The sequence below is a fragment of the Heptranchias perlo genome, unplaced genomic scaffold, assembly GCF_035084215.1.
Source record: "Heptranchias perlo isolate sHepPer1 unplaced genomic scaffold, sHepPer1.hap1 HAP1_SCAFFOLD_60, whole genome shotgun sequence".
In the NCBI taxonomy this organism is placed as follows: Eukaryota; Metazoa; Chordata; class Chondrichthyes; order Hexanchiformes; family Hexanchidae; genus Heptranchias; species Heptranchias perlo.
The window spans coordinates 3,815,071-3,839,433 of record NW_027139623.1 but is presented as its reverse complement, the minus strand read 5'-3'; the positions used below and the strand labels follow the sequence as shown (position 1 = coordinate 3,839,433).

The following is a 24,363-nucleotide window of genomic DNA, read 5'->3' as shown; positions in this document are numbered from 1 at the left end:
TAATGTAATCAGAGAGAATAATTATAGACAGATACAGAATAAATCTCACACTCTTTTATGGTACCAAAGTTGACATAAAATGAATCCCAAATATCTCATAATGTAGCAGAGACTGGCAGATAAAGTATGAATCCCACACTCACACAGCATCAGAGACTGTATATATTGAATGAATCGCAAACTCAAACAAACTACTCACAAGATACACAATAAATCCCACACAGTATCACGGACTGAGAGATACAAAATGAATCTCACAGTCACCTACATTCGTGCAGACTGAGTTACAAATTAGGGACCAGTCCACAAATCTCAGTGTCAGATTGAAAGATACAGTATCAATTCCATTAGTGCAGACTGAGCTACATATTATATACCAATACAAAAGACCAATACAGATTCAGACTGAAATATACAGTGTTCCATTTATGCAGACTGAGCTACACATTGTAAACAAGTTCAAAAATGTCACCATATCAGTTTGGAAGATACACTAAATCACAACTGTGTTCACATCGATGCAGATTTAGTAGTAGCCCAAAAAGTGCACTCATTCTCTGATTATGACCGACAGCATCAGATTTTAAAGGATATGATTATCTACCACTTAAATACTGGGAAAAATTATTTATACATTTAGGTATTAAAGATACAGTTTTGAGCACCATGCTGTAAACTGAGATACAAATTAGATACAGATAAATAATGAATCTAATACTCAGATCCAGTGCCAGAGACTGACATATAAAATGAATCCCTCACTCACACAATGTACAAGTGACTGACAGATACAGAACGAATCCCACACTCACATACAGTAGCACAGACTGACAGATACAGTATATATATCACTCATATACAGTATCAGAGATTGATGGAAATGGAATGAATGTCTCACTCACATACAGCACCAGACACTGACAGATATGGAATTAATCCCAAATTCACACATGGTGCCACAGACTGACAGGAACAGAATGAATCTCATTCACACACAGTACCAGGGACTGACATATAGAGAATGAATCCTACACTCACACACAGTACAACAGGCTGACAGATACAGAATGAATCACAAAGTAACAGTCAGACAAATACAGAATGAATCTCTAAGTCAAATTACTGCAGACTGAGTTACACATAACATGCCAGTCCAAAAATCTTAGTGTCAGATTGAATGATAATGTATCAATTCCATTTGTGCAGACTGAGCCAAACATTATATAGCAGTCCAACACTGTCAGACCATACCAGACTCAAAGATACATCAATTCCATTAGCACAGACTGAGCTACATGTTACACACCAGTCCAAAAATCTCATACAGTAACAGACTGATTGATACATTATCAAATCTATTAGTGCAGGCTGAGCTATATATTACATTCCAGTCCAAAAATCTCAGTGTCAGACTGAGATACAGAATTAATTCCATTATTATCGACTGAGCTACACATTATATACCAGTTAAATAATTTCACCATGAACAGATTGAAAGGTACATTATCATTCACAACAGAGTTCAGAGATGAAGATGTAATACTACTCCAAAACTCACACACGTTGTTTGATTAAAGAAAATCCAAAAGTGTATCAATATTTACAAATTAAACACTCGATAAATACTGCATATACTTTAAAGTATTAAAGATATAGTTTCAAATACAATAATGTAAACTGAAATAAGAATATAGAATGAATCCAGACTTGCACATGGTCTCAGAGACTGAATTATAGAATGAAACCCAGACTGAGATAAATTAGCTGAGATTGACAGATACAGAATGTATCCTAAACTCATATACAGTATCAGACACTGACAGATACAGGAGAAACCCCACATTTGCATACAGCACCAGAGACAGACAGATACAGAATGAATCCCACACTCATACACAGTACCAGAGACAGACAGATACAGAATAAACCACATACTCATGTACAGTACCAGATACATTATAAACCCCACACTTATATACAGTGTCAGAGACTGAGAAGTACAGAATAAACCACACACTCAGAGACAGCACCAGAGACAGTCAGAAGCAGAATAAACCTGACACTCGCATACAGTACCCGTTACAGACAGATACAGAATAAACCCCACACACGTACAGTACCACAGACTGACAGGCACAGAATGTATCCCACACTCACACACAGTACCAGAGACTGACAGATACAGAATAATCCTCACATTTATGTTCAGTACCAGACACAGACAAATAAAGAATGAGCCCCACACTCATTTGCAGTACCAGAGACAGACAGATACAGAATGAATCCCAAATTCACACACAGTACCAGAGACTGACAGATACAGAATAAACCCCACATTCATATACAGTACCAGAGTCAGACAGAATACTGAATAAACCCCACACTCACATACAGCAGCAGAGACTGACAGATACAGAATAAACCCCACATTCAAACAGTACCAGAGACAGACAGATGCAGAATAAACCCCACATTCATTTCCAGTACCAGAGACAGACAGATACAGAATGAATCCCAAACTCACACACAGTACCCGAGACTGACAGATACAGAATGAATCCCAAATTCACACACAGTACCAGAGACTGACAGATACAGAATGAATCTCACAATCAAATACAGCACCAGAGACTGACAGATACAGAACAAAAACCACAATCATTTCCAGTATCAGAGACAGACAGATGCTGAATAAACCCCAAACTCATGTACAGTATCAGAGACTGAAAAATACAGAATAAACCCCACACAGGTACAGTACCACAGACTGACAGGCACAGAATGAACCCCACACTCTCACACAGTACCAGAGACTGACAGATACAGAATAAACCCCACACTCATATACAGTACCAGAGACTGACAAATGCAGAATAAACCCCACATTCAAACAGTACCAGAGACAGAGAGATACAGAACAAAAACCACACTTATTTCCAGTATCAGAGACAGACAGATACTGAATAATCCCCACATTCACATACAGTGTCAGAGACAGACAGATACAATATGTACCACCCACTCATATACAGTACCAGGGACAGACAGATACAGTATATACCCCCCACTCATATACAGTACCAGAGACAGACAAATACAGAATAAACCCCAAACACATCTACAGTATCGGAGACAGACGGACACAGAATAAATCCCACACTGACACACAGTACCAGAGACAGACATCTACAGAATAAACACCACACTCATATACAGTATCAGAGACTGACAGATACAGAATAAACCCCACAATCACATACAATACCAGAGAATGACAGGAACAGAATGAATCTCATACTCACACACATTATCAGAGACCGACAGATACAGAATAAACCTCACAATCATGTAAAGTGCCAGGAAAAATTGTTTGGTTAGGGAGTGTCTGTAAATGATGGAAACATGGTGTCTGGTAAGGGAGTGTCTATACATGAAGGAAAAACGGTGAAGGGTCAGGGAATATCTATAAATGAAAGAGAAATGGTGACGTGTCAGGGAGTGTCTATAAATGAATTTGAAATGGTGTCTGGTAAGGGAGTATTATAAATGGGAGAAGACATGGTGACAGGTCAGGGAGTGTCTAAAAATGAAGGCGAAATGGTGACGGGTGACGGAGTGTCTATAAAGGAGGGAGAAATGGTGACAGATGAGGCAGTGTCTGTAAATGATGGAGAAATGGTGACTTGTCAGGCAGTGTCTGCAAATGAAGGAGAAATGGTGTTTGTTCTGGGATTGTCTGTAAATGAAGGCAAAATGGTGACTGGTCAGGGGGTGTCTGTAAATGAAGGAGGAACGGTGATTGGTCCGGGAGTGTCTGTAAATGCAGGAGAATTGTTGACAGGTCAGGTAGTGTCCATATCTGAAGGAGAAACAGTGATGGGTCAGGGAGCGTCTAATAATGAAGGGAAATGCTGACGGGTCAGGGAGAGTTTGTAAATGAAGGAGAAATCTGAAGGAAAAGAGAGCATCTATAAATGTCGGAGAAATGGTGTTTGATCAAGGAGTGTCTGAAAATGAAGGAGAAATTGTGACAGGTCAAGGATATTCTTTAAATGAAGGAGAAATGGTAACTGGTCAGAGACAGTCTGTCGCCAAAATTGGGAGATATCACAGATGGACGGCTTACAGGCAGCTATAGCGAGGGACATTGTGTAGAAATGAGGGGCAGAGCATATACACACAGCCAGAGTCAGCATATTCAGGAGAGGAGAGGGGAACCAGTGAGTGTAGAACTGATCCCAACCAGAGTCAGCACCTTCAGGGGAGGAGAGGGAGGGGAACCATTTAGTGCAGAACTGAACCCAGTCAGAGTCAGGATCTTCAGGAGAGAGAGAAAACTTAAATAGAAGGAAAAATGTTGGAGATGGTGTGATGGGTTTGGGTTTCAGCAGAGGGAGGAGGGTGAGTGTGTGGGACAGGGATTTACAGTCTGGGGGAATGAGCGGGAAGAATGTTCCACAGGAACTGGAATGGCCTGTTCTGAATTTCTATCCTGTATTCACAGTGAGGACTTTTGTTATCTCCTTTTACAGGGTATTAGAAGGGGCGGATTTGCAGACGAGAAACTCAAACCAAACATCACGTCAAGATCTGACTCCATTCACCAGCACCTGAAGATTATCGGCCTTAAAATATAGGAGAAATGTTGATCTGTTCTATCTGTGGGAAAACATTTCAAACATCACTGTGACTGCAATAGCAGCGAGACACACACACCCGATTGAGAGTGTTCCAGTGCACTGACTGTGGGAAGAGCTTTCACCAGTTACACAGCCTGAAGAAACATCACACCATTCACAGTGGGGAGAAACGAGACACGTGTTCTCTGTGCAGACGAGACTTCCACTGATCTCCAACGTGGAGAGAAATGAGGACACCCGCACCATGGAGAAACCGTGGAAATGTGGGGACTGTGGGAGGGGATTCAGTTACTCATCCCGGCTGGAAACTCATCGACGCAGACACAATGGAGAGAGGCCGTTCACCTGCTCCGTGTGTGGGAAGGGATTAACTCAGTCATCCAACCTCATTGAACATCAACTTGTTCACACTGATAAGAGACTTTTTAAATGTTCTGTCTGTGAGAAGAGCTTTAAAAGAAAAAGTGATCTGCTGACACACCAACGCACTCACACTGGGGAGAGGCCGTTCACCTGCTCCGTGTGTGGGAAGGGATTCATTCAGTCATCCAACCTGCTGACACACCAGCGAGTCCACACTGGGGAGAGGCTGTTCACCTGCTCCGTGTGTGGGAAGAGTTTCACTCGATCATCCCACCTGCTGAGACATCAGCAAGTTCACACTGGGGAGAGGCCGTTCACCTGCTCCGTGTGTGGGAAGGAATTCACTTGTTCATCCGGCCTCATTGAACACCAACTTGTTCACACTGATAAGAGACCCTTTAAATGTTCGAACTGTGAGAAGAGCTTCAAAAGAAAATGGGATCTGCTGAGACATGAACGTATTCACACTGGGGAGAGGCCCATCACCTGCTCTGTGTGTGGGATGGGATTCACTCAATCATCCCACCTGCTGAGTCACCAGCGAGTTCACATGGACTGCAGGGGTTGGATTCTGCTGTTATTGCTGATGTTAATCACATCCAGGACTGAACCATGTTCATTCTGACTGTTGGGGGTTGTTTCTGATGTTAATAATCCCTTTAACTGGGCTGGAGTTTAATATTCTGTACAAGTGTCAAATAAATAAGCTTTCATTTGAACACAGTGTGTCCAGTCCTTGATATCTCGATGATAAGAGAGGCAGTTTGAGAACTCATGATGAAGTGAGTGGAATCCATCTTATCACTCAGTTCCTCCACCAATTTAAAAAATGGATCTACAAGATGTCCAAGTCTGACAGGACAGAAAATTACATTATATCACATGGTCCACTTCAATCAGCCTGAGCAGATTTCCACTACCCTTGTGTGAAAAAGAGATTCCTGATTTGAATCCAAGACACCCTAGCTCTAAATTTAAGTTTATGACCTCTTGTTCTGGATTCACCGACGAGAGAAAATAGTTTTTATTTCCACCCTATCGAATCCCTTTATAATTTTAAATATCTGGATTAGATCACCCCCCAACCGTTGAAACTCAAGGGAATGCAAACCCAGTTTGTACAACCGGTCCTCGTTAATTGAACCCTTCAAGCTTCAGTCTCATTCTGGTGAATCTGCACTGTCCTCCCTCCAAGGCCAATATATCCAATATGTCCCAGCACTGACTGTGTGTATAACAGGAGTGACTCACCCAGCACTGACTGTATGTATAACAGGATTGGGTGTCCCAGCACTGACTGTGTGTGCAACAGGACTGAGTGTCCCCGTATTGACTGTGTGTTCAACAGGACTGAGTGTCCCAGCACTGACTGTGTGTATAACAGGACTGAATGTCCCAGCACTGATTGTGTGTATAACAGGACTGAGTGTCCCAGCACTGACAATGTGTATAACAGGACTGAGTTTCCCAGCACTGACCATGTGTATAACAGGACTGAGTGTCCCAGCTCTGACAATGTGTATAAAAAGGACTGAGTTTCCCAGCACTGTCTGTGTGTATAACAGGACTGAGTGTCCCATCACTGACTGTATGTATAACAGAACTGAGTGTCCCAGCACCGACTGTGTGTATAACAGACCTGAGTGTCCCAGCAATGATCGTGCGTAGAGTATACATGGGCTGTGAGCGAAGATAAATGGGTTGGGTCGAATCCATGATAGGTTGGAGTGACATGGGGTTGTCGGTGGAGAATAAATCGGTTGGAGGAGGTTACAGAGATAGGGAGCGGGCGAGGACCATGGAGGGATTTGAAAACGAGAACGAGTGTCTTAAAATCGAGGCTTTGCCGGACCGGGAGCCAATGTAGCAACACACGAACAGAAACTTAGGGTTCACTGCCCGGCAGACAGGTGGAGAAGACATTGATGTCCGCGGAGGAACAGTCAGGGTCACAGCAGCAGTTGAGGTCGCAGACTCCGCCAGTCAGGTCACAGGTACAAATGGGAACGGCTGGAACAAGACACACACAGTGAGATCTTATAACAGAGCACGGACGGTCTCAAAGACCACCTCCCTCCCTTGTCTGAATCCACGATCACCGTCTTCACCATCTCCCAAAATCAATCTGCAGACTTATCCTCCCACTGCTTTCTACTCACCGAATTACAGCTTCCAGATACCCAGCACAACCCACTTAATAAATAATAATAATTATGTGGAGAGAATAGAGAAGCTGGGATTACACTCTTTGGAGCAGAGAAAGTTCAGGGGAGATTTACCAGAATGGTCCCGGGGATGAGGGACTTCAGTTACCGGGAGAGACTGGAGAAGCTGGGATTGTTCTCCTTGGAGCAGAGACGGTTTAGGGGAGATTTAAAAGAGAGGTTGAAAATGAGGAGGGGTTTTGATGGAGTCGATGGGGAGAAACTGTTGCCACTGGCGGGAGGGTCGGTAACCAGAGGACACAGATTGAAGGGAATTGGGAAAAGAGCCAGAGGGAGATGAGGAGAATGTTTTTAGGCAGCGAGTTGTTCTGATCTGGAATTCACTGCCTGAAAGGGCGGTGGGAGCAGATTCAATAATAACTTTCAAAAGGGAATCGGGTCAATTCTTGAAGGGGGGAAATTTCCGGGACTGTGGGGAAAGAGCAGGGGGGAGTGGGACTACTGGGATCGCTCTTTCACAGGGCCGGCACAGGGGCGATGGGCCGAGCGGCCTCTTTCACAGGGCCGGCACAGGCGCGATGGGCCGAGCGGCCTCTTTCACAGAGGCGGCACAGGCGCGATGGGCCGAGCGGCCTCTCTCTGTGCTGTTTGATTCTCGCTCACTTTTGGGCTCCGACCCACGGCCCGTTTGACGGGGAGGCGGGAGAGTGACTCCCCCCCGAGCCCAGCTCGACACCGGCCGCTGACAGAGTGGAGATTCACGGGGCCCGCAGGAGTAACTCCGCCCGCCTCCCCTCTCAGGCCACTCCCGGGTGCGGGCCCTCCCTCTGTCGGCCTCGCCCCCGCCCACAGCACCGCCCGCCCGCCGTCATCTTCCCGGCGCCGGCCTGTTGCTAAGGGAACGCGGCACAGGAACCGCGCGGCGCATGTGCGGCATCCCTCTGGCCCGAGCGGCACATACGCCTCGTGACGTCAGCGCGCAAAGGTGGGTGACGCTTCAGAGTGTCACGTGGTGGAAGGTGTCAGCCCAGCAGACGGGGGGAGGAGAGAGCTGTCAATCAAAGGGCCCGGATTCAGCACTCACTGCGCACAGGGTTTGGAGAATTTGTGTAAAATGCAAAATGTGCAAGAATGAAATAAAATTAGAAATGTACCAAAAAAAGGGAAAAAAAACTGCAAATACAATAAGCTGAATTTAAAACAGAAATGTCTAAACTCACATAAGGCTGATGGTCTGGGTCCTCCCGCCACGATTCGTCTTATCCACCTGGGGCACAGGATGAGCAGAATGCTTGAATGTAACTTTTTTTAATGCATGATGTGGAGATGCCGGTGATGGACTGGGGTTGACAATTGTAAACAATTTTACAACACCAAGTTATTCACAAGCTTTCGGAGGCTTTCTCCTTCCTCAGGTGAACATTCACCTGAGGAAGGAGGAAGCCTCCGAAAGCTTGTGAATTTCAAATAAAATTGCTGGACTATAACTTGGTGTTGTAAAATTGTTTACAATTTTTTAATGCAGATGGTGCTGGATGGATGGAATGGACCAGCGAGGGAGGTCGTGGTGCCTGATTGTGTCAGCAAATTCCAGAGAGTTGGCGAAGTACCTGATACCTTGGGATACGACAGCCTCGAAATTTAAAATAATTTTTGGTACATGTGCACTAGTTTTTTTGTGATTGCTGTACCTGGGCACCTAAGTCTCTTTGCTCATCGACAGTCCCCAATTTCTCACCATTCGGAAAATTCTCCTATTTCTCACCTGGTGCCAGCAATAGAATTACATAGAATGTGCAGAAGGTCCATGCCGGGGATTATGCTCCACATGAGCCTCCTGTCACCCTTCTTCATCTAACCCTATCAGCATATCTTTCTATTCATTGCGATATGACAGCCTAGAAATTGGGATCTTCAATGTTATTTTTGGTACATGGTGCGCTAGCTTTCCACTCTTCACCATCCAATAATAACAGACCTTTATTGTTTGGTGTACCTGGACACCAAAAGCCCCTTTGCTGCTCTACAGTCCCTATAGATGCTCTTTGTACTACTACCCGCATCTTTACAGTCTGGCAGTGTTTACTCTCTTCACTGTCCAATAACAACAGAGACGGCGAGACTGGAACTTTTTTTTGTATTTCAAAATATAGTTTATTTCATAAAATTTATGGATGCACACAGTTCAATGTAATTATCACAGTTACAATTCAAAATAATCAATACAGATCGTGCACACTACGATTCCATTTTTACAATTCAACACACAGTATATATTTTCTAAGACATGATGTACAATACAAGGTGAAATAGCCTAACACAGTGGCCTTTCCCCATAGAGCTTTTGCCTGGGCCGCACCTCGCTTCAGTGTGTCCCACTGCTGTCGGGGGTGAACCCTCTTCTACTCCATTGTATAGGGATCCTGTCTCTGTGGATGGGGGTTATCACCTTTTACCCGAATACATGGATCCATTCGCCCACATTCATGTTAGTGTTTGGCAAACACTGTCTGATGTCTTTCACACACCTGTAGAAGCTTGGGGTCAGAGACGTAGGGGGTAATTTCACCTTCACTGCTTGGACGGTAAACTGACGGAGCAGAAATTAAAATCGGGCCGGTTCTTTCAGCGGGGGGTTGGGGGGGGGGTGATCCACTCCATCGGTTCAGCCCCCAGCGATGGTGAAAATTTCCCTCCACGTGTTGTGAACCGGTGCAGTTTGAAACAATGAACCAGCTTGTGGTCTTCGAAGATTGATATTAGGGCGGAGGTCAGGAAAAGTGTGGCCGATTTTAACTATCCCCGCCTGGCGGAAATGGGGTGGTAGAGGCGAGTAAATGGTGTCAGGTCACTTACCGCCCCTTTAACGTTGGAGTTCCTGCCTCCACCACCGTGGGTCGGGTCCTGAGAAGAGCGGCCGGAGCAACACCCACCTGTTTCCGGGTCAGACCACGTGTAATATGTAAATCTGGGTATTGTGACGTATCTGGGACAGTATTTAAATTTGGTGACGAATGGGAGGAGGAGCCGCCCTATCGATGGGCATTGAGTGATCCAGAACACTGAGAAGTTTATTTTTAACTTATATTTTTTGGAGTAAGGAGGAGCAGGAGAGCCTCATGTCCCATTAAACTCCCTGCACTGAGTAAACATTGCTGAACAGCAGCTCAGAGAGGAAACGATCTTCGGAACTCCCCACTGGAGTTTGAAATTACATTAATATTTTACCAGTTAGTAACGGTCCGGGTGTTGTTCCATTATTATTCTGTTCTGGTCAAAACAAATCTCCCAATGAACAGGACGCTGTCTGACCCTGACAGCTCACCCTCAGTCCATCCCACCGGGCAGTGTGTGTGATGGGAAATAATCAGCAACCGAAAAGGAGCATTTTTGATTTTACACGTTTCAGGCTGAAACATTTAATATTGAAATCATGTTATTTCCAGATTATTAACAGCAAACCTTTTCACGTTAAAATCAACTTGTATCATTTCACAAACACCGCATTTGTCGTGCAAAATATAATTCCTGTCTGGCATTTCCAAATATTTTTAACGTATTGGATTGGTATCAGTTAAGTTATCGAACACATTGATCTCAATGGATAGTAAAATCAGGTGCGGTGAAGAACGGAAGCCCGATCCGCTACCGCCCGTCTTTTGCCACCGCCAAACGTGAATATCTACTCTCATTGACTTTTTATTTGATTTTCGATGAAAATTCTCAGACGTTTCTATGATTTAACTAATGTAACAATTAGATTCAGTGGGTATTTCAGCCCGTTCTTCAGCTCTTCCCTAAATTTAGTCTGGGTCACAGCATAAATACACGTGTTGGTGCAAGAACTGAGAATTTGAAGCATTTGTCCGGCTGTCACAATGCCACTGGCCATATAGTACTGGGCGTTTGCTGTATGCAGAGAGATAACATAAAAAACGAATGTGCTCCATAACAATATAAAACTGCCTGATATACTGAAGAGTAAAATGATGGATTTCCTTCGGTTCTCCATCTCTGGATCCTTGTGATTCTCTCCATTGCTGCGGCCCCGGAGTCCACTGCGGACTCTACTGGTCGCTAAAATGTGTCTGGCAGTGAGAACATTGAACAGCAAAATCAGAATGCATGGGAGACACGGCATTAACACAAGATTAAACAAGTCAAACGCTGCCCATGCGGGTGACGTGAAGAATGTAGGTTTGAAGACACAACCCCGGGGTACATTGTCCATTATATATTCCGGGTCAATTACAAAGTACCAGGGAATGTTTAGTAAACAGCTCAGCGCACTCACCACCCCGATAACAACAGCCGCCGTTTTCTCGGTGCAATATTTTATTTTCAGCTTCTGACAACAAATGGCCACAAATCGATCACAGGTGAAAACCACTGTGAACCAGACAGAGGCATCTGTGACTGCTAATCTCAGTATTTCAATGAGACGGCACACGGGGGTAATGTTCAAGAATGAAACTGGGAAATAAATAACAACAATGCGCGACATTATGACATCAGTGATAACGATCAGGAGATCGGCCGCCGCCATTCCCACCAGGTAGCGAGTGATACATTTGGAGAGTCCGCACTTCCCTCGGGACAGGATCACAATCGCCACCAAGTTCACTGTTAGAAAGGGAAAGGAAGCAGAGAAATTACTGACCAGCCTGGAGACAAAGCAGCTTTTTGACAGGATCTGGGGGGACATTTCCAGCTTTGTCGCTGCATCAAACGCTGGAATCTGATTCACTGACCTGGGCCGCGCTTTCGGGCAGAAAAACGTATTTGAAGACAATTATCAAGAATGACTTGGCAAATTGACACAGAAAGTGAATAAATTGAGCACCGGATCCACTGAAAGGCCCGAGAGAGGGGGCAGTGCCAGTAGGGAAGGGAGAAGGGGTTTTACGGACCGGGAATCCAACTGGTTAAATCCGGATTTTGGGCTCAAGGTGGACGGGAACATGAGCGGGCTGGGGGGTGGGGGACAGCGGGAGGTGCTGCTGGTTTGTTGCTCTGGGTTAAGAGAGCCGACTGGGGCCGGCCCAAAACGGGAAAGATGGAGATCCGCGGTGGTGTGTTTGAGGCTTCGGATCGGATTGGAAGAGGCAGCTGGAGGTCGAGCGAGTGAGTGAGATTGGGAGTGAGACAAGGAAATGGACATGCAGGAGCTGGAGTGGAGACAGGAGCAGATGGTTTTGGAAAGTGTATAAACAGAAGCAACGGATGAGGAGGCGGAGGATTCAATGCAGTGGGAGGAGAGGCTGGGATTCACAGGGAGAGACTGCAGCAGAGTGTTAGAAGAAATCTAATCTATTGGTCCCAGAAACACAACACAATTAATGAATTCAACCCGTAATTTCTGTGGTTATTGGTGTCAGGGAGCAGCTTGTTAGTTACACAATATATTCAATAAATTTACTTTGCACATTCCCCCTACCGTAACGACCCTCGCTCACTTTCCCGTCCATCTGCATCCCAATGCCTTTTTCCTGCATCATCCCCATATCCCGTGATGCCTTTAATATACAGAAATCAATCGATCTCTGCTTTGAATGTATCAATGACTGAACCTCCACAGCCCTCTGGGGTAGAGAATTCCAAAGATTCACCACTCTTTGATTGAAGAAACTTCTCCTCATCTTGATTTTAAATGACCTACCCCTTATTCTGAAACTGTGATCCTGCCTCTGGACTCCCCAACCAGGGGAAACATCCTCCTTGCATCTACCCTGTCGAGCCCTGTAATTAAAATGCATTCATTAGCCTCGTTCTTTATTGAATTAAGCTGACACATAGCTTCTGGAATACAATATCCTAACAATTCAATGCGATCAAGGAATCACTGATCCTTTTTCTTTAAATACATTTCAATTATGTTTATGTATTCAGCCGGTAAACAAGTAAAAGGAACATTCACATAAACAGACTGAGGATCTGTTTGTGATAAACACACCCGGAGAGAGTACAATAAAACTCTCACAAACTGACAACATCCTAATAACGCCTTCAAGTCACATTTCCTCTTCATAATTGCATTCCAAGTTTCAGCAATTCATCCCGCTTTCTCCCTCCATCTCTCTTTCTCTCCTTCTCTCTCATTCTGCTTATGTGTCTCTCGATCTCTCTCTCCCCCATTCTCTCTCTCTCTCTGTCTTTCTCTTTCTCTCGTTCCTTCTGCTCCTCTCTCGCGTTTTTCTTCTCAGTTGCGTTCTCTATCGCTCCTCTCTAACTCTCCGCACTCTCTCTGCACTCTTTTTCAATGCCCCTTTTCACATCCGAGTAAATCCTAACATCCTGCGCCTGTTTTCTCTTCACCAGCCCCGTGTTCCAAAGATCCTATTCTTAGTGTCAGTTTGTTGAATAGTGGAGCCTCTGTGAACAGTTTAATGTTTCTACAGATCTTCCAAGTCTCCAGCTGTTCACCTACACTGTTCACTTCATCTACAATTCATGGAATAAACAGAATCGAATCCCTCTCCCAGACACACCTCACAATGATTGAAATTCCTTCTCCTGTAATTACAAAGTACAGCGTTAGATGGCGGCATTGTTCAATTAACAAAACGCCAACATCACCGCTGCTGCTAAAAATCTACAGATGAATAGAAGGGCTCCTGATTCCAACAGATAAAGTGCAAACTGATACAACATAAATACAAAACATTGCATTTTACAGTGAATTCATCCACAGTCAAGCAGAGAAGGAGAAATGAAAGAATCAGCAAACGCTGTTCAGTGACCAGACTTCTGGAGCTGCGTCAGATACACACATAATGAAATAATATCTCATAACAGTGATAACCAATAAACACAATGAAATGCCAATTAAACTAAACCATGTGATTGAAGAGGGCGGACATTGCGCTGCATCCTTTTAACACTGAGACCGTGAGCTGTCTCATTATCAATCACTGAAAACACATTAAAAGAAAAATTTTCCAGGACAGGTTATTTCAACAACATGAAAATGTTAACCAATCCTGATGGTCTGATACCAGCTCTTAGCCCAGACAACTGATTCCAATACATTCAATACAGAGAATAATCCAGTAACAAAGCCAGGGTTGGATAAACAACGTTCACTACAGAAAAAATGCAATTGCTGCAGGACCGACCATTTGGAATGATAGACCATTATTCCACGATAAATTCAGTGCACAGAATAATCCAGTAACAATGCCAGGGTTGGAGATGTAATGATCATAATAGGTATAATGCAGCTCCTTCAAGACCGAACGTTTTGAATTTAAGTACATACCATTATTCAACATTATATTCAGTACAGAGAACAATCCAGTAACAGTGCCAGGGTTGGATATACAATGTTCATTACAGATATAATGCAGCTCCTACAAGACTGAAAGAGCAGAGACTTTAAACATTCAATCATTCAACTGATATAAGAGGTGACTGCGCAAAACATGGTGGGAGAAAAAATAATTAGCCAAGTACAGCAGCACAGATAGCACCGATTTGCAATATTCACAGATGAGATAACGGCTTACCTGGAACTCCAATGGCTGCAAGAACAGGATAGTAAATGCGTTCGATCTGAAACAGTACTGAATATCCCATTTCTGTGAGAAGCAGTGACTTCTGCTGATCTGTAAACCGGAGCTCCAGAAAGCACTCTGAGCCGATACATTGCAACGAGCTTAATTTATACAGGGGATTAATCTCCACTGAGACGGTTATACCCCTGATCATTGCTATTAGTTACAGTCACCTGAACAAACACATTACATCAGCAGCTTTGTCTCCAATGTAAATAATGACGTGGATATATCAAAAACATCTCAAAGTTCAGAACCTTGTCTTAATGAGACTTCTCTCAGGAATAAAGTTAAAAGCTGTGCTCAGAAAGGACTGGTCCAACAACAATCAGCGGCTTCATTTACAGTTTTCATATAATTGTATTGACCATGCTCACTCCTGCCGATTCATTTATACATTTACAGATTTCACCGCGTCTACACTGAATCCAGTAACAAAAGCAGACCCGTTTCACTCTGTCCCTGCAGTTTCCCAGTTAAAATATGTATTTTGAGTCTCTGACACGGGGACAGTTGATGGTCATGCTTAGGCCTGTGCGTGATATCAGGGGTCACTAAACGAGTTTCATTGCCATTCCTCTCTCCGTTATTTTATTGCAGATATTTCCCCGTTTATTTTACATTGGTTGAAGGCTGCAGTAAAATTGCTCCCGTGCAACCCCGAGCTGAGCTCATGACCCGATTTGACCTCCTTCACAAAGGCCCCGTGCTTCCCTCACCCGCCTCCATTCCTTCCCCAGCATATTGCCATTAAAACCTTCATTAATGCCTCTGACCCTCCAGACTCCATTCCTCCAATGCACGCCTGTCCGGTCATTCAGCCTCCTCCTTCCAACCAGCACCAGGTCATGCTTGGCCTCACGGACCCTCACTAACTCCCAGTTCCCGATCGTCGAACTTTTAGCATTTTCAGCATGGGGGTTAAATACCTCCATGGCCCACCCCTCCCCATCTCCGCCCTCTCCTCCTCACCGACAGGAAACCCACCCGTGACTTCCTCATTCATCGTTCATTGGCCTCTTTTGGTGGGACATCCCTCGCTTGGTTCCACTCACCTATCTGATCGTAGCCAGGAGAAGCTTCTCTTCCCACCCTATCGCCGTTATCTCTGATGTATCTAAAGATTCAATCCTTGGCTGCCTCCTCTTCCTCATCCACATGATGCCCTTTGGTGACATTGTCCGCAGACATGGACCAGCTTTCAGATTTACGCTGACAAAACCACCGCCTCTCTTGACCCTTCCAGTGTCTTTGAGTTGTCATAGCAACATTCTGTTTTAGAGGAGCCATAATTTACTCCAGTTAAAAATTGTGAAGTCAAGATCTTTGACCCCCTCCCAATCTCCACATCCTTGCCACTGATTCAATCTCCACCCCTCTCTTTTTGATTGGTGAGTCCCTCACAAATCATCCAAACTTCATTGAACTGCATTGGTTTCCAGTCTCCAAAGCCTGTAGTTTATTTTTATTGTTCCTTACACTTAAATCCACTAGGGCCTCACCCCTCCCTATCTCTGTAAACTCCTCCAGCCCTGCAGCCCCTGCCAAATATTCCATTCCCCCACCTCTTGCGCTTGTGCATCCACAGTCCATTTGCCCTACTTTTGAGAGCCGTGCCTTCAGCCATATCCACGCTCCAGAATGCCCTCCCTCTGCCCCTCCATCTCCCTCTACCCCTTTCAGGTATCAGACGTGGCTCAGTGGGTAGCGGTCTCACTTCTCAGTTGGAAAGTTGTGAGTTTTAGTCCCACTCCAGAGACTTGAACACATAATCCAAGCTGACACTGCAGTGCAGTACTGAGGCAGCACTGCACTGTCGGACATATCGACTTACGTAAGACACGTTAAACGGCCTATCTGCCCTCTCAGGTAGATATAAAAGATCACACGGCAATATTCAAGAATAAACACAGGAGTTCTCCCCATTGACCTGGGCAATATTTATCCCTCAACTAATATAACTGAAACCGATTTTCTTGTAATTTATCTCATTGCAGTTTGTATGAGCTTGCTGTGTGCAAATTTGCTGGCCCGTTCCCCACATTACACAGTGACGACACTTCAAAATGCACTTCATTGACTGTAAAGCATTTTAGGACGTCCTGGGGTCTTGAAAGGCGCTGTATAAAGGCAAGTCCTTTCCTTCTTTCAGACCTTCCATGAAAGCCATCTCTTGTGTCATGATTTTCTCATGGTGCCTAATATCTCCTTCTTCAGCTGGAGTTCCATATTTGTCTGATTATACCTCAGTAAATCGGATTGGTCTAATTATTTATGCGGGGTTAAATGCGCTGTTTAAATGCAAGTCGTTATTTCTATGAGTTGTAAATTTTCAGTGCATTTGCTTCTAACAGCCAATCGAAACCTTATAGAAGTGTCGTCACTGTTGCCCACGTGTTCCCCCACACAGAAGCCTGATACGAGCTCAGGCTCATAATAAAACACTTGATTAAATATATGGTTACCTCGTGAAGGATTTTGGACCTTTCAATATGGATCTTTCACTTGCTAAAGGAGCAGAGTTTGGTTCAACACAGGATGGAACACAGAATTGCTAGACTTGACTATTCAAGACTGCATTCTGGGAAGATTGAACAAGTTCGAAAGGTTTTATTATTGCTTCAGATTGTTTAGAATTCTAACTGAGACGATGTACTTGCGTTGAGGTAAGCGGCGAGGTTAAAGTTAAGACAGTTGCCGAGCTAGGAATTGAAAGTCTGTGGGAAACTGTCGTAAACTTCAGATGCTGCAGCATCAGTTTGTTTGAACCATGGGAAAGAGAGAGAGGGAAAGGAGAGAGAGTGAAAAGTTCCAGCAGCTTGTTTTTACCAGCGAGGATGGGAAAACATTTCTCCTCATTTCCCCTCCAGTTCTTTTGCCAATGATTTTAAATCTCTGACCTTTGGTTATTGACCCACTTGCCGGTGAAAACAGTTTCTCCCTTTTTGGCTGCCCAAACCCCTCATTATTTTGAATACCTCTATTAGGTCTCCCCTCAAGCTTCTCTGCTCTAAGGAGAACAAACCCAGATTCTCCAACCACTCCACGTAACTGAAGTCACTCTTCCCTGGCATCATCCTGATCAAGCTCCTCTGTACCCTTTCCAAGGCCTTGACATTTTTCATCAAGTGTACTGTCAAGAATTGTACACAACACTCAAGCTAAGGCCTAACCAGTTCAGCGTGACTTCCTTGTGTTTGTATTCAATGCCACTATTTAGAAAGCCAAGTGTCCCATTCACTTTCTTAACCGCCTAATCAACTGGCCCTGTCACATTCAACGATTTGTAAATATGCACACCCAGGCCCCTCTGCTCTTGGATCCACTGAAAATAGTACCATTTATCAACTTGCACTGTCACCTTCAAAGATTGGTGAATATACACCCCCGGGTCCCTCTGCTCTTCCACCCCCTCAAAATAGTACCATTTAGATGCTACTGCCTCTACACGTGGTTCCTCCAAAAGTGCATGAATTCACTCTTTTCCGCATTAAATTGCAACTGCCATGTGTCTGCCCATTTTGTCAGTCTGCCTCTGTGCTACTGAAGTCTGCTACTATCTTGCTCACTGTTTATGTTTCGAATTTTGGCTACAGTTGTGAAAAGATCCTCTGATGCTCACCTCACCTTTAAACACAAGGCCAGGCAAGACTTTCGTTACCTCGAGAAAAACCTAATGCTCGGCACAGGATAGCATTCAATGGAAGAGCGCACGCACCGTATCAATGGTTCCGAACCCAGGGCTGGATTGCGGGCCCAGTGAGAGATTATTCCACTTTGACAGATTGGGGAGGACCTGGGACAAGTGTTTTGAGTACACAGAGGTAGGAATAGGCTGGATTTTAGGCGGTTCATCTTTTCCCAGTGAGTCGTGCGCCTCTGTAATGCGTTGCTGGCTGGTGCGGTGCGTGCTGACTCTCTGTCTTCCTTCTCCAGGGAGCTGGACCGGTTTTTGGCTGGGGCAGAGGTCACAACATATAAAAGGTAAGAGGATTTACATTTAACGTACGTACATTCCATGTGATCTCCTGGACTGGTTTCGATCACTTGAGGGGGTCAGGGAGGAATTTTCCAGTGTACTCTATCCCTTGAAGGCCCTGGATTTTTCTCAGGATCTTTGTCTCTCCCAGGAGATTCCATGGCTGCGGGCGGGGGAATGGAAAGTAAGTGTCAGTAATGATGCTCCAGCAATCCCGAGTGAGGAGCAGGTTTGATGGACCAGCTGGTCTTTTACAGCGCATCATTTTCGTATGTTCGTCTCAATCCCCAGCTCGTCATGTTGCTTTCAAGGAAACGATCTTCGCACAAACCCATACCTGGGGCATGTCCTGTGTCTGTCTTTAGTGAAACGAGACTCAATGTCTCTGCTCCTCACGTTATTCTCCTCTCAAGTTCAAGGGCTCGAAATATTCTCGTGGCCTCTGCTACAATGTGCCTGAGAATTTCTAGTCCCGTCCAACCGTCCGCTATGGGACGACGTGGCTGTTGTCCGCTTGGAGCACAAGAGGAGATGATTTTAAGCCCAGTAAATCATTGGGTGGCCTTAAGACAGTAAGGACTCAGTCCTTATACCCTTGGCTATAGGTCGATTGGATTTGGGGTTGTAGCTCAGTGGTATAGCGCCTGCTTTGCGTGTATAAATCTCTGGGCTTAATATCTCACACCTCTACCATTTATTTTTACCAGAATGTCCCACAGAAAGACGAATTGTGCTTTCAGAGGGAAGCGAGTTCCAACTTTTGAGACAAACATTCAATTGTCCAGAAGCAGGACTTCATCTCACGGTCCCCTCAGCAGCTCAGCTCATAACAGCCGCCGACTGACCAGAATTCAAAATGTAAAGCTGTTGGGGAACTTGAGACCCCATACACGCAAAGCGTGCGGTCTATCACTGAGCTACATCAACAGATAACCACGATCTCTCACCAAGTGTGAAAGGACTGAGTGCCTCACTTTCCGAAGTCCACCCGAGGATTGACTGGGCTGAAAAGCATCTCCTCTTTTAATCATAGGAGACAACTTTCCCTGAGGTTTGCGGACCTGACACAGATGCAGTTGAACAGAAGAAACCAGGTCTCGCCACTCAGAGAAATGAGAAAGGGAGCGTTGCGAAGAAAGTCTGGGAGAGAGGAGAGTCTCCTCGGGCTGTGCTGACCATTATTTCTGTTTCAGGTCGCCGTTCTTCGAACTGCTCGCTGGACATTGCACCGTCACACATTGTGATCAGTCGGCGGCTGCTGTGAACTGAGCAGACCGTGAGATGAAATCCTGGTCAGGGGCAATTTAATGATTGTGGAGCCTCAGAGATTTGAATTCGCAGCACACCGAAATCAAGATTCGCCTTTCTGTGGGTAATTCTGGTGAAAAAATAGCTTTGGAGATGCTGGGGATTGAACCCAGGACCTCATACATGCAAACCACGCGCTCTACCACTGAGCTATATCCCCAGATGGGAGCACATTCCAACGAAGAGCTGATCTCCTTCATTTTATGAGGCCACATAAGGTTTTTTTTTGGGCTTCAATTCATCTCCTTTTCTGCTCCAACCAGACAATTGAACATGAAGTTTGCAGACCTGATGTAATTGTGGGTGAACGGAAGAAACCAGGCCTCAGCACTCAGAGCAATGAGAATGGGGGCGTTGAGAAGAAAGTGGTGGGAGAGGGGGGGAGCCTCTTTTGGCTGTTCTGTAACCATCCTTCCGATTTCAGGACATAATTTTAGAACGCTCCCGTTATCAGTCACTTTGCGTACGATTCAACGGGACTAGAAACCCTCAGGCACATTGTGGCAGAGGCCGGCACGAATATTTCGAGTCCCTGAGCTTCAGAGGAGGGTAAAGTGAGACACAGACAGCATTGAGGATAATTTCACTATAGACGGAGGCAGGACTTGCCCCAGGTGTGGTTTTGTGTTTGAAGATCACTTCACTGAAAACACCTTGACGATCTGGGGTTACAGACGTACATGATGGTCAGGAAAAGACCAGTCGGTTAATTAATCCTGTCCCACATGCCCGAAGCATCGTGACTGGACATTTCCTACCGACACCACCCGCCCCTCCAACGGGAAACATGTAATCTCCTGGGAGAGGCGACAAACTAGAAACAAATCCAGCACCAATAAGGAGTGGAAATTCACGGAAATTCATCCCCGACTCCTTCAGGCGATCGAATTGAGTTCAGTGGATCACACTGACCATGTGTAGGTTAACTGTAAAACCACTCACCTTCTATATGATGCGATCTCTGCCTCAGTCAAGAACTGGTCCAGATCCATCCAGAAGGCAAAAAGAGAGTCAGCACCCACCGCACCAGCCGGCAATGCATTCCAGAGACTCAGTACTCACTGGGAAAAGAAGAACCGCCTCACATCCAGATTATTCCTACCTCTGTGTCGTCTGAACGCCTGTCCGCTGCTCCTCCCCGATCTGTGAAACTGGGACTAATCTATTTCTTCACTCAGAGGGTGGTGAACCTGTGGAATTCTCTACCACAGAAGGCTGTGGAGGCCAAGTCACTGAATATATTTAAGAAGGCGATAGATAGATTTCCAGACACAGAAGGCATCAAGGGGTATTGAGAGAGAGCGGGAATATGGGGGATTGAGATAGAGGATCAGCCATGATCATATCCAATGGCGGAGCAGGCTCGAAGGGCCGAATGTCCGACTCGTGATCCTATTTTCTCCGTTATTATTACTGGGCCCGCTCTCCAGCCCCGGGATGGGAGCCATTTCAAAAGCGCGTGCGTGCTTCCATTGAATTTTATCGTGTGCAGAGCGTTCGGTTTTTCTCGAGGTGAAGAAACCCTTTCCTGTCCTTGTGTGTGAAGGTGAGGTGAGGACAAGAGGGTCTTTTCAAAATTCGAAATATAAAGCGTTTGGAGAGGCTGGGGATTGAACCCGGGACCTCATACATGCAAAGCATGCGCTCTTCCACTGAGCTACATCCCCTCATGAAAATTACTTCAAATTTAGAATAAAAAAGTGGGCTTTCCGGTCTGTCTCTCACGGACAACACGATGCCCAGTCATTCCACGAGCTCACAATGTTCAACCTCTGCTTCAGTTCACGGGGTTTCTGCTCCTCTTTACTTCGAACTTTCCGAAAAAAAAGTCAGCGGAAATAAAAAAATACAATTGCCAATCCTCAGTGACGAGGCTGACATCCAACCTCTGAATCATAAAGTGAGATGGATGAATGACACAGTGTCAAACAAGAGCTGGGACTGCTCGCTCGGCATTGCACCGTCACACATTCCGGTCAACCAGCGGCTGCTGTGAGCTGAGCTGCTGAGGGGACCGTGAGATGAAGTCCTGCTCCGGGACAATTTCATGCTTGTGGAGCCTCAGAAGTTGGAACACGCTGCGCTCAGAAAGCGCGATTCGCCTTTCCGTGCGTAATTTTGATGAAAAATATTTTTGGAGATGCTGGGGATTGAACCCAGGACCTCATACGCTCGACCTCTGAGCGACATCCCCAGATAAAATAAATAGATACCAAAGCAATGAAGAACTTATTTTTCTCATTTTATGAGACCACCCATGGTGGGACTGCCAGATGATAGATTATTTCCAGTTTCAAAGATTGGGGAGGAGCAGGGAACAGGCGTTTAGACCACACAGAGTGAAGAATAGTCTGGATGTTAGGCGGCTCTTCATTTCCCAGAGAATAGTGAGTCTCTGGAATGCATTGCCGGCTGGTGTGGTGAGTGCTGACACTTTGTATACTGGGCTTAAATTCATCTAGTTTTCTGCTCCAACCTGACAATTAAAGATGAAATTTGCGGACCTGATACAACTGTGGGAGAACGGAAGAAACCAGGCCTCGGCACTTAGTCTATTGAGAAAGGGGGAGTTGAGAAGAGAGGCTGGGAAAGTGGGGAGAGACTCCTTGAACCGTGCTGTAACCACCCTTCCTATTTCAGGGCGCATTTTTCGAACGCTCCCGTTATCAGTCACTTTGCTTCCGGTTGGACGGGACTAGAAATCCTCAGGCACATTGTGGCAGAGGCCGGCAAGAATATTTCGAGTCCCTGAGCTTCAGAGGAGGGCAAGGTGAGACACATACAGCATTGAGGATAATTTCACTATCGACGGATGCAAGACTTGCCCCAGGTGTGGTTTTGTATTTCACATCGTTCACCTGACGAAGGGGGAAGCCTCCGAAAGCTTGTGAATTTAAAATAAAATTGCTGGACTATAACTTGGTGTTGTAAAATTGTTTACAATTGTCAACCCCAGTCCATCACCGGCATCTCCACATCATGATTTAATCTGATAACCCAAAGGCTCTTTTCAGAGCCACCCACTGCATCTATGAAAGGGCTGGTTACTATCTGTAGTGAGAAATTTGCTTAAATGGGAAATGTATAAAGGGGGGCAGAATAAATACCTCACTCACATCCAAACACAAATTTCACTCACATTCTTAATTCAGCAATCGCTGATACAATTTCATAAGGACTTGATTCCGATTCTGGAAACGAACAATAATTTCTAAAATATAAATGATCCATATCGGTCTGCTGCAGTACTCGCTTCCGGACCGCAGATGTCGCCAACCTCCAATAGATTGTATCAGCGATTGCTGAATTAAGAATGTGAGTGAAATTTGTGTTTGGATGTGAGTGAGGTATTTATTCTGCCCCCCTTTATACATTTCCCATTTAAGCAGATTTCTCACGGCCCTGCCATTTCAACCCAGGAGATCACAGCTCTTTCCATCGCCGATTTGGTGGCTCTGAAAAGAGCCTTTGTTGCACTTGGTGCTGAAGCCGGGTCGGGTTTAGGCGCGCTCCCCGCGGATGCGGCGGGCCAACTGGATGTCTTTGGGCATGATGGTGACTCGCTTGGCGTGGATGGCGCACAGGTTGGTGTCCTCAAACAGCCCCACCAGGTAAGCCTCGCTGGCCTCCTGCAGGGCCATGACGGCCGAGCTCTGGAAGCGCAGGTCTGTCTTGAAATCCTGAGCGATCTCTCGCACCAGGCGCTGGAAGGGCAGTTTGCGGATCAGCAGCTCAGTGGATTTCTGGTAGCGCCGGATCTCCCTCAGAGCCACAGTGCCGGGTCTGTAGCGATGAGGCTTCTTCACTCCGCCCGTGGCTGGAGCGCTCTTCCTCGCCGCTTTGGTAGCCAACTGTTTGCGAGGAGCTTTCCCGCCGGTCGATTTACGCGCTGTCTGCTTGGTCCTGGCCATTTTCTGAACAGATCTCAACACAACCTGAAATACAGAGACTGTTAATACGACATGATGTGGAGATGCCGGTGATGGACTGGGGTTGACAATTGTAAACAATTTTACAACACCAAGTTATAGTCCAGCAATTTTATTTTAAATTCACAAGCTTTCGGAGGCTACCTCCTTCCTCAGGTGAACGATGTGGAAAAAAACAGCCTGAGGTTTGAGCTGAGGAGTGGGAAATAATGGAGATTATAAAGAGAGAGATTCTTAAATTGCTGGAGGGAAATGAGATTTTCTTGAAACTGTTATTTGATGCTCTGAAATTGGCGGGCTTTTTGAAATTGATGATTAATTTCAGCTCAGCCAATTGGGGCCCAATATCTCCCGCCGTTTCGGTCTGACTGACAGAGCGCGGTTCAAACCTGCCACAAGCTTTCGGATCGTTCACCTGAGGAAGGA

General features: G+C 45.4%; 2 protein-coding genes and 2 non-coding genes across 4 annotated transcripts in view; 1 reads left to right on the top strand and 3 right to left on the bottom strand.

Annotated features, from left to right (window-relative positions):
* LOC137316793 (zinc finger protein 850-like) overlaps window positions 1-24,363 on the bottom strand; it is a 512,000-nt gene that overhangs the window by 41,616 nt on the left and 446,021 nt on the right. The gene's annotated exons all lie outside the window — the stretch shown is intronic.
* LOC137316796 (zinc finger protein 271-like) overlaps window positions 1-24,363 on the top strand; it is a 182,061-nt gene that overhangs the window by 1,817 nt on the left and 155,881 nt on the right. Inside the window, exon 3 of the mRNA XM_067980637.1 lies at window positions 4,533-5,496. Within this exon, the coding sequence (XP_067836738.1) occupies window positions 4,885-5,496 (612 nt within the window). The 5' untranslated portion in view covers window positions 4,533-4,884. The remainder of the gene's footprint in view (window positions 1-4,532; window positions 5,497-24,363) is intronic.
* Window positions 20,097-20,168, bottom strand: trnaa-ugc (transfer RNA alanine (anticodon UGC)). Its single transcript has one exon. It is a non-coding gene; the product is annotated as a tRNA-Ala (tRNA).
* trnaa-ugc (transfer RNA alanine (anticodon UGC)) lies at window positions 21,604-21,675 on the bottom strand. Its single transcript has one exon. It is a non-coding gene; the product is annotated as a tRNA-Ala (tRNA).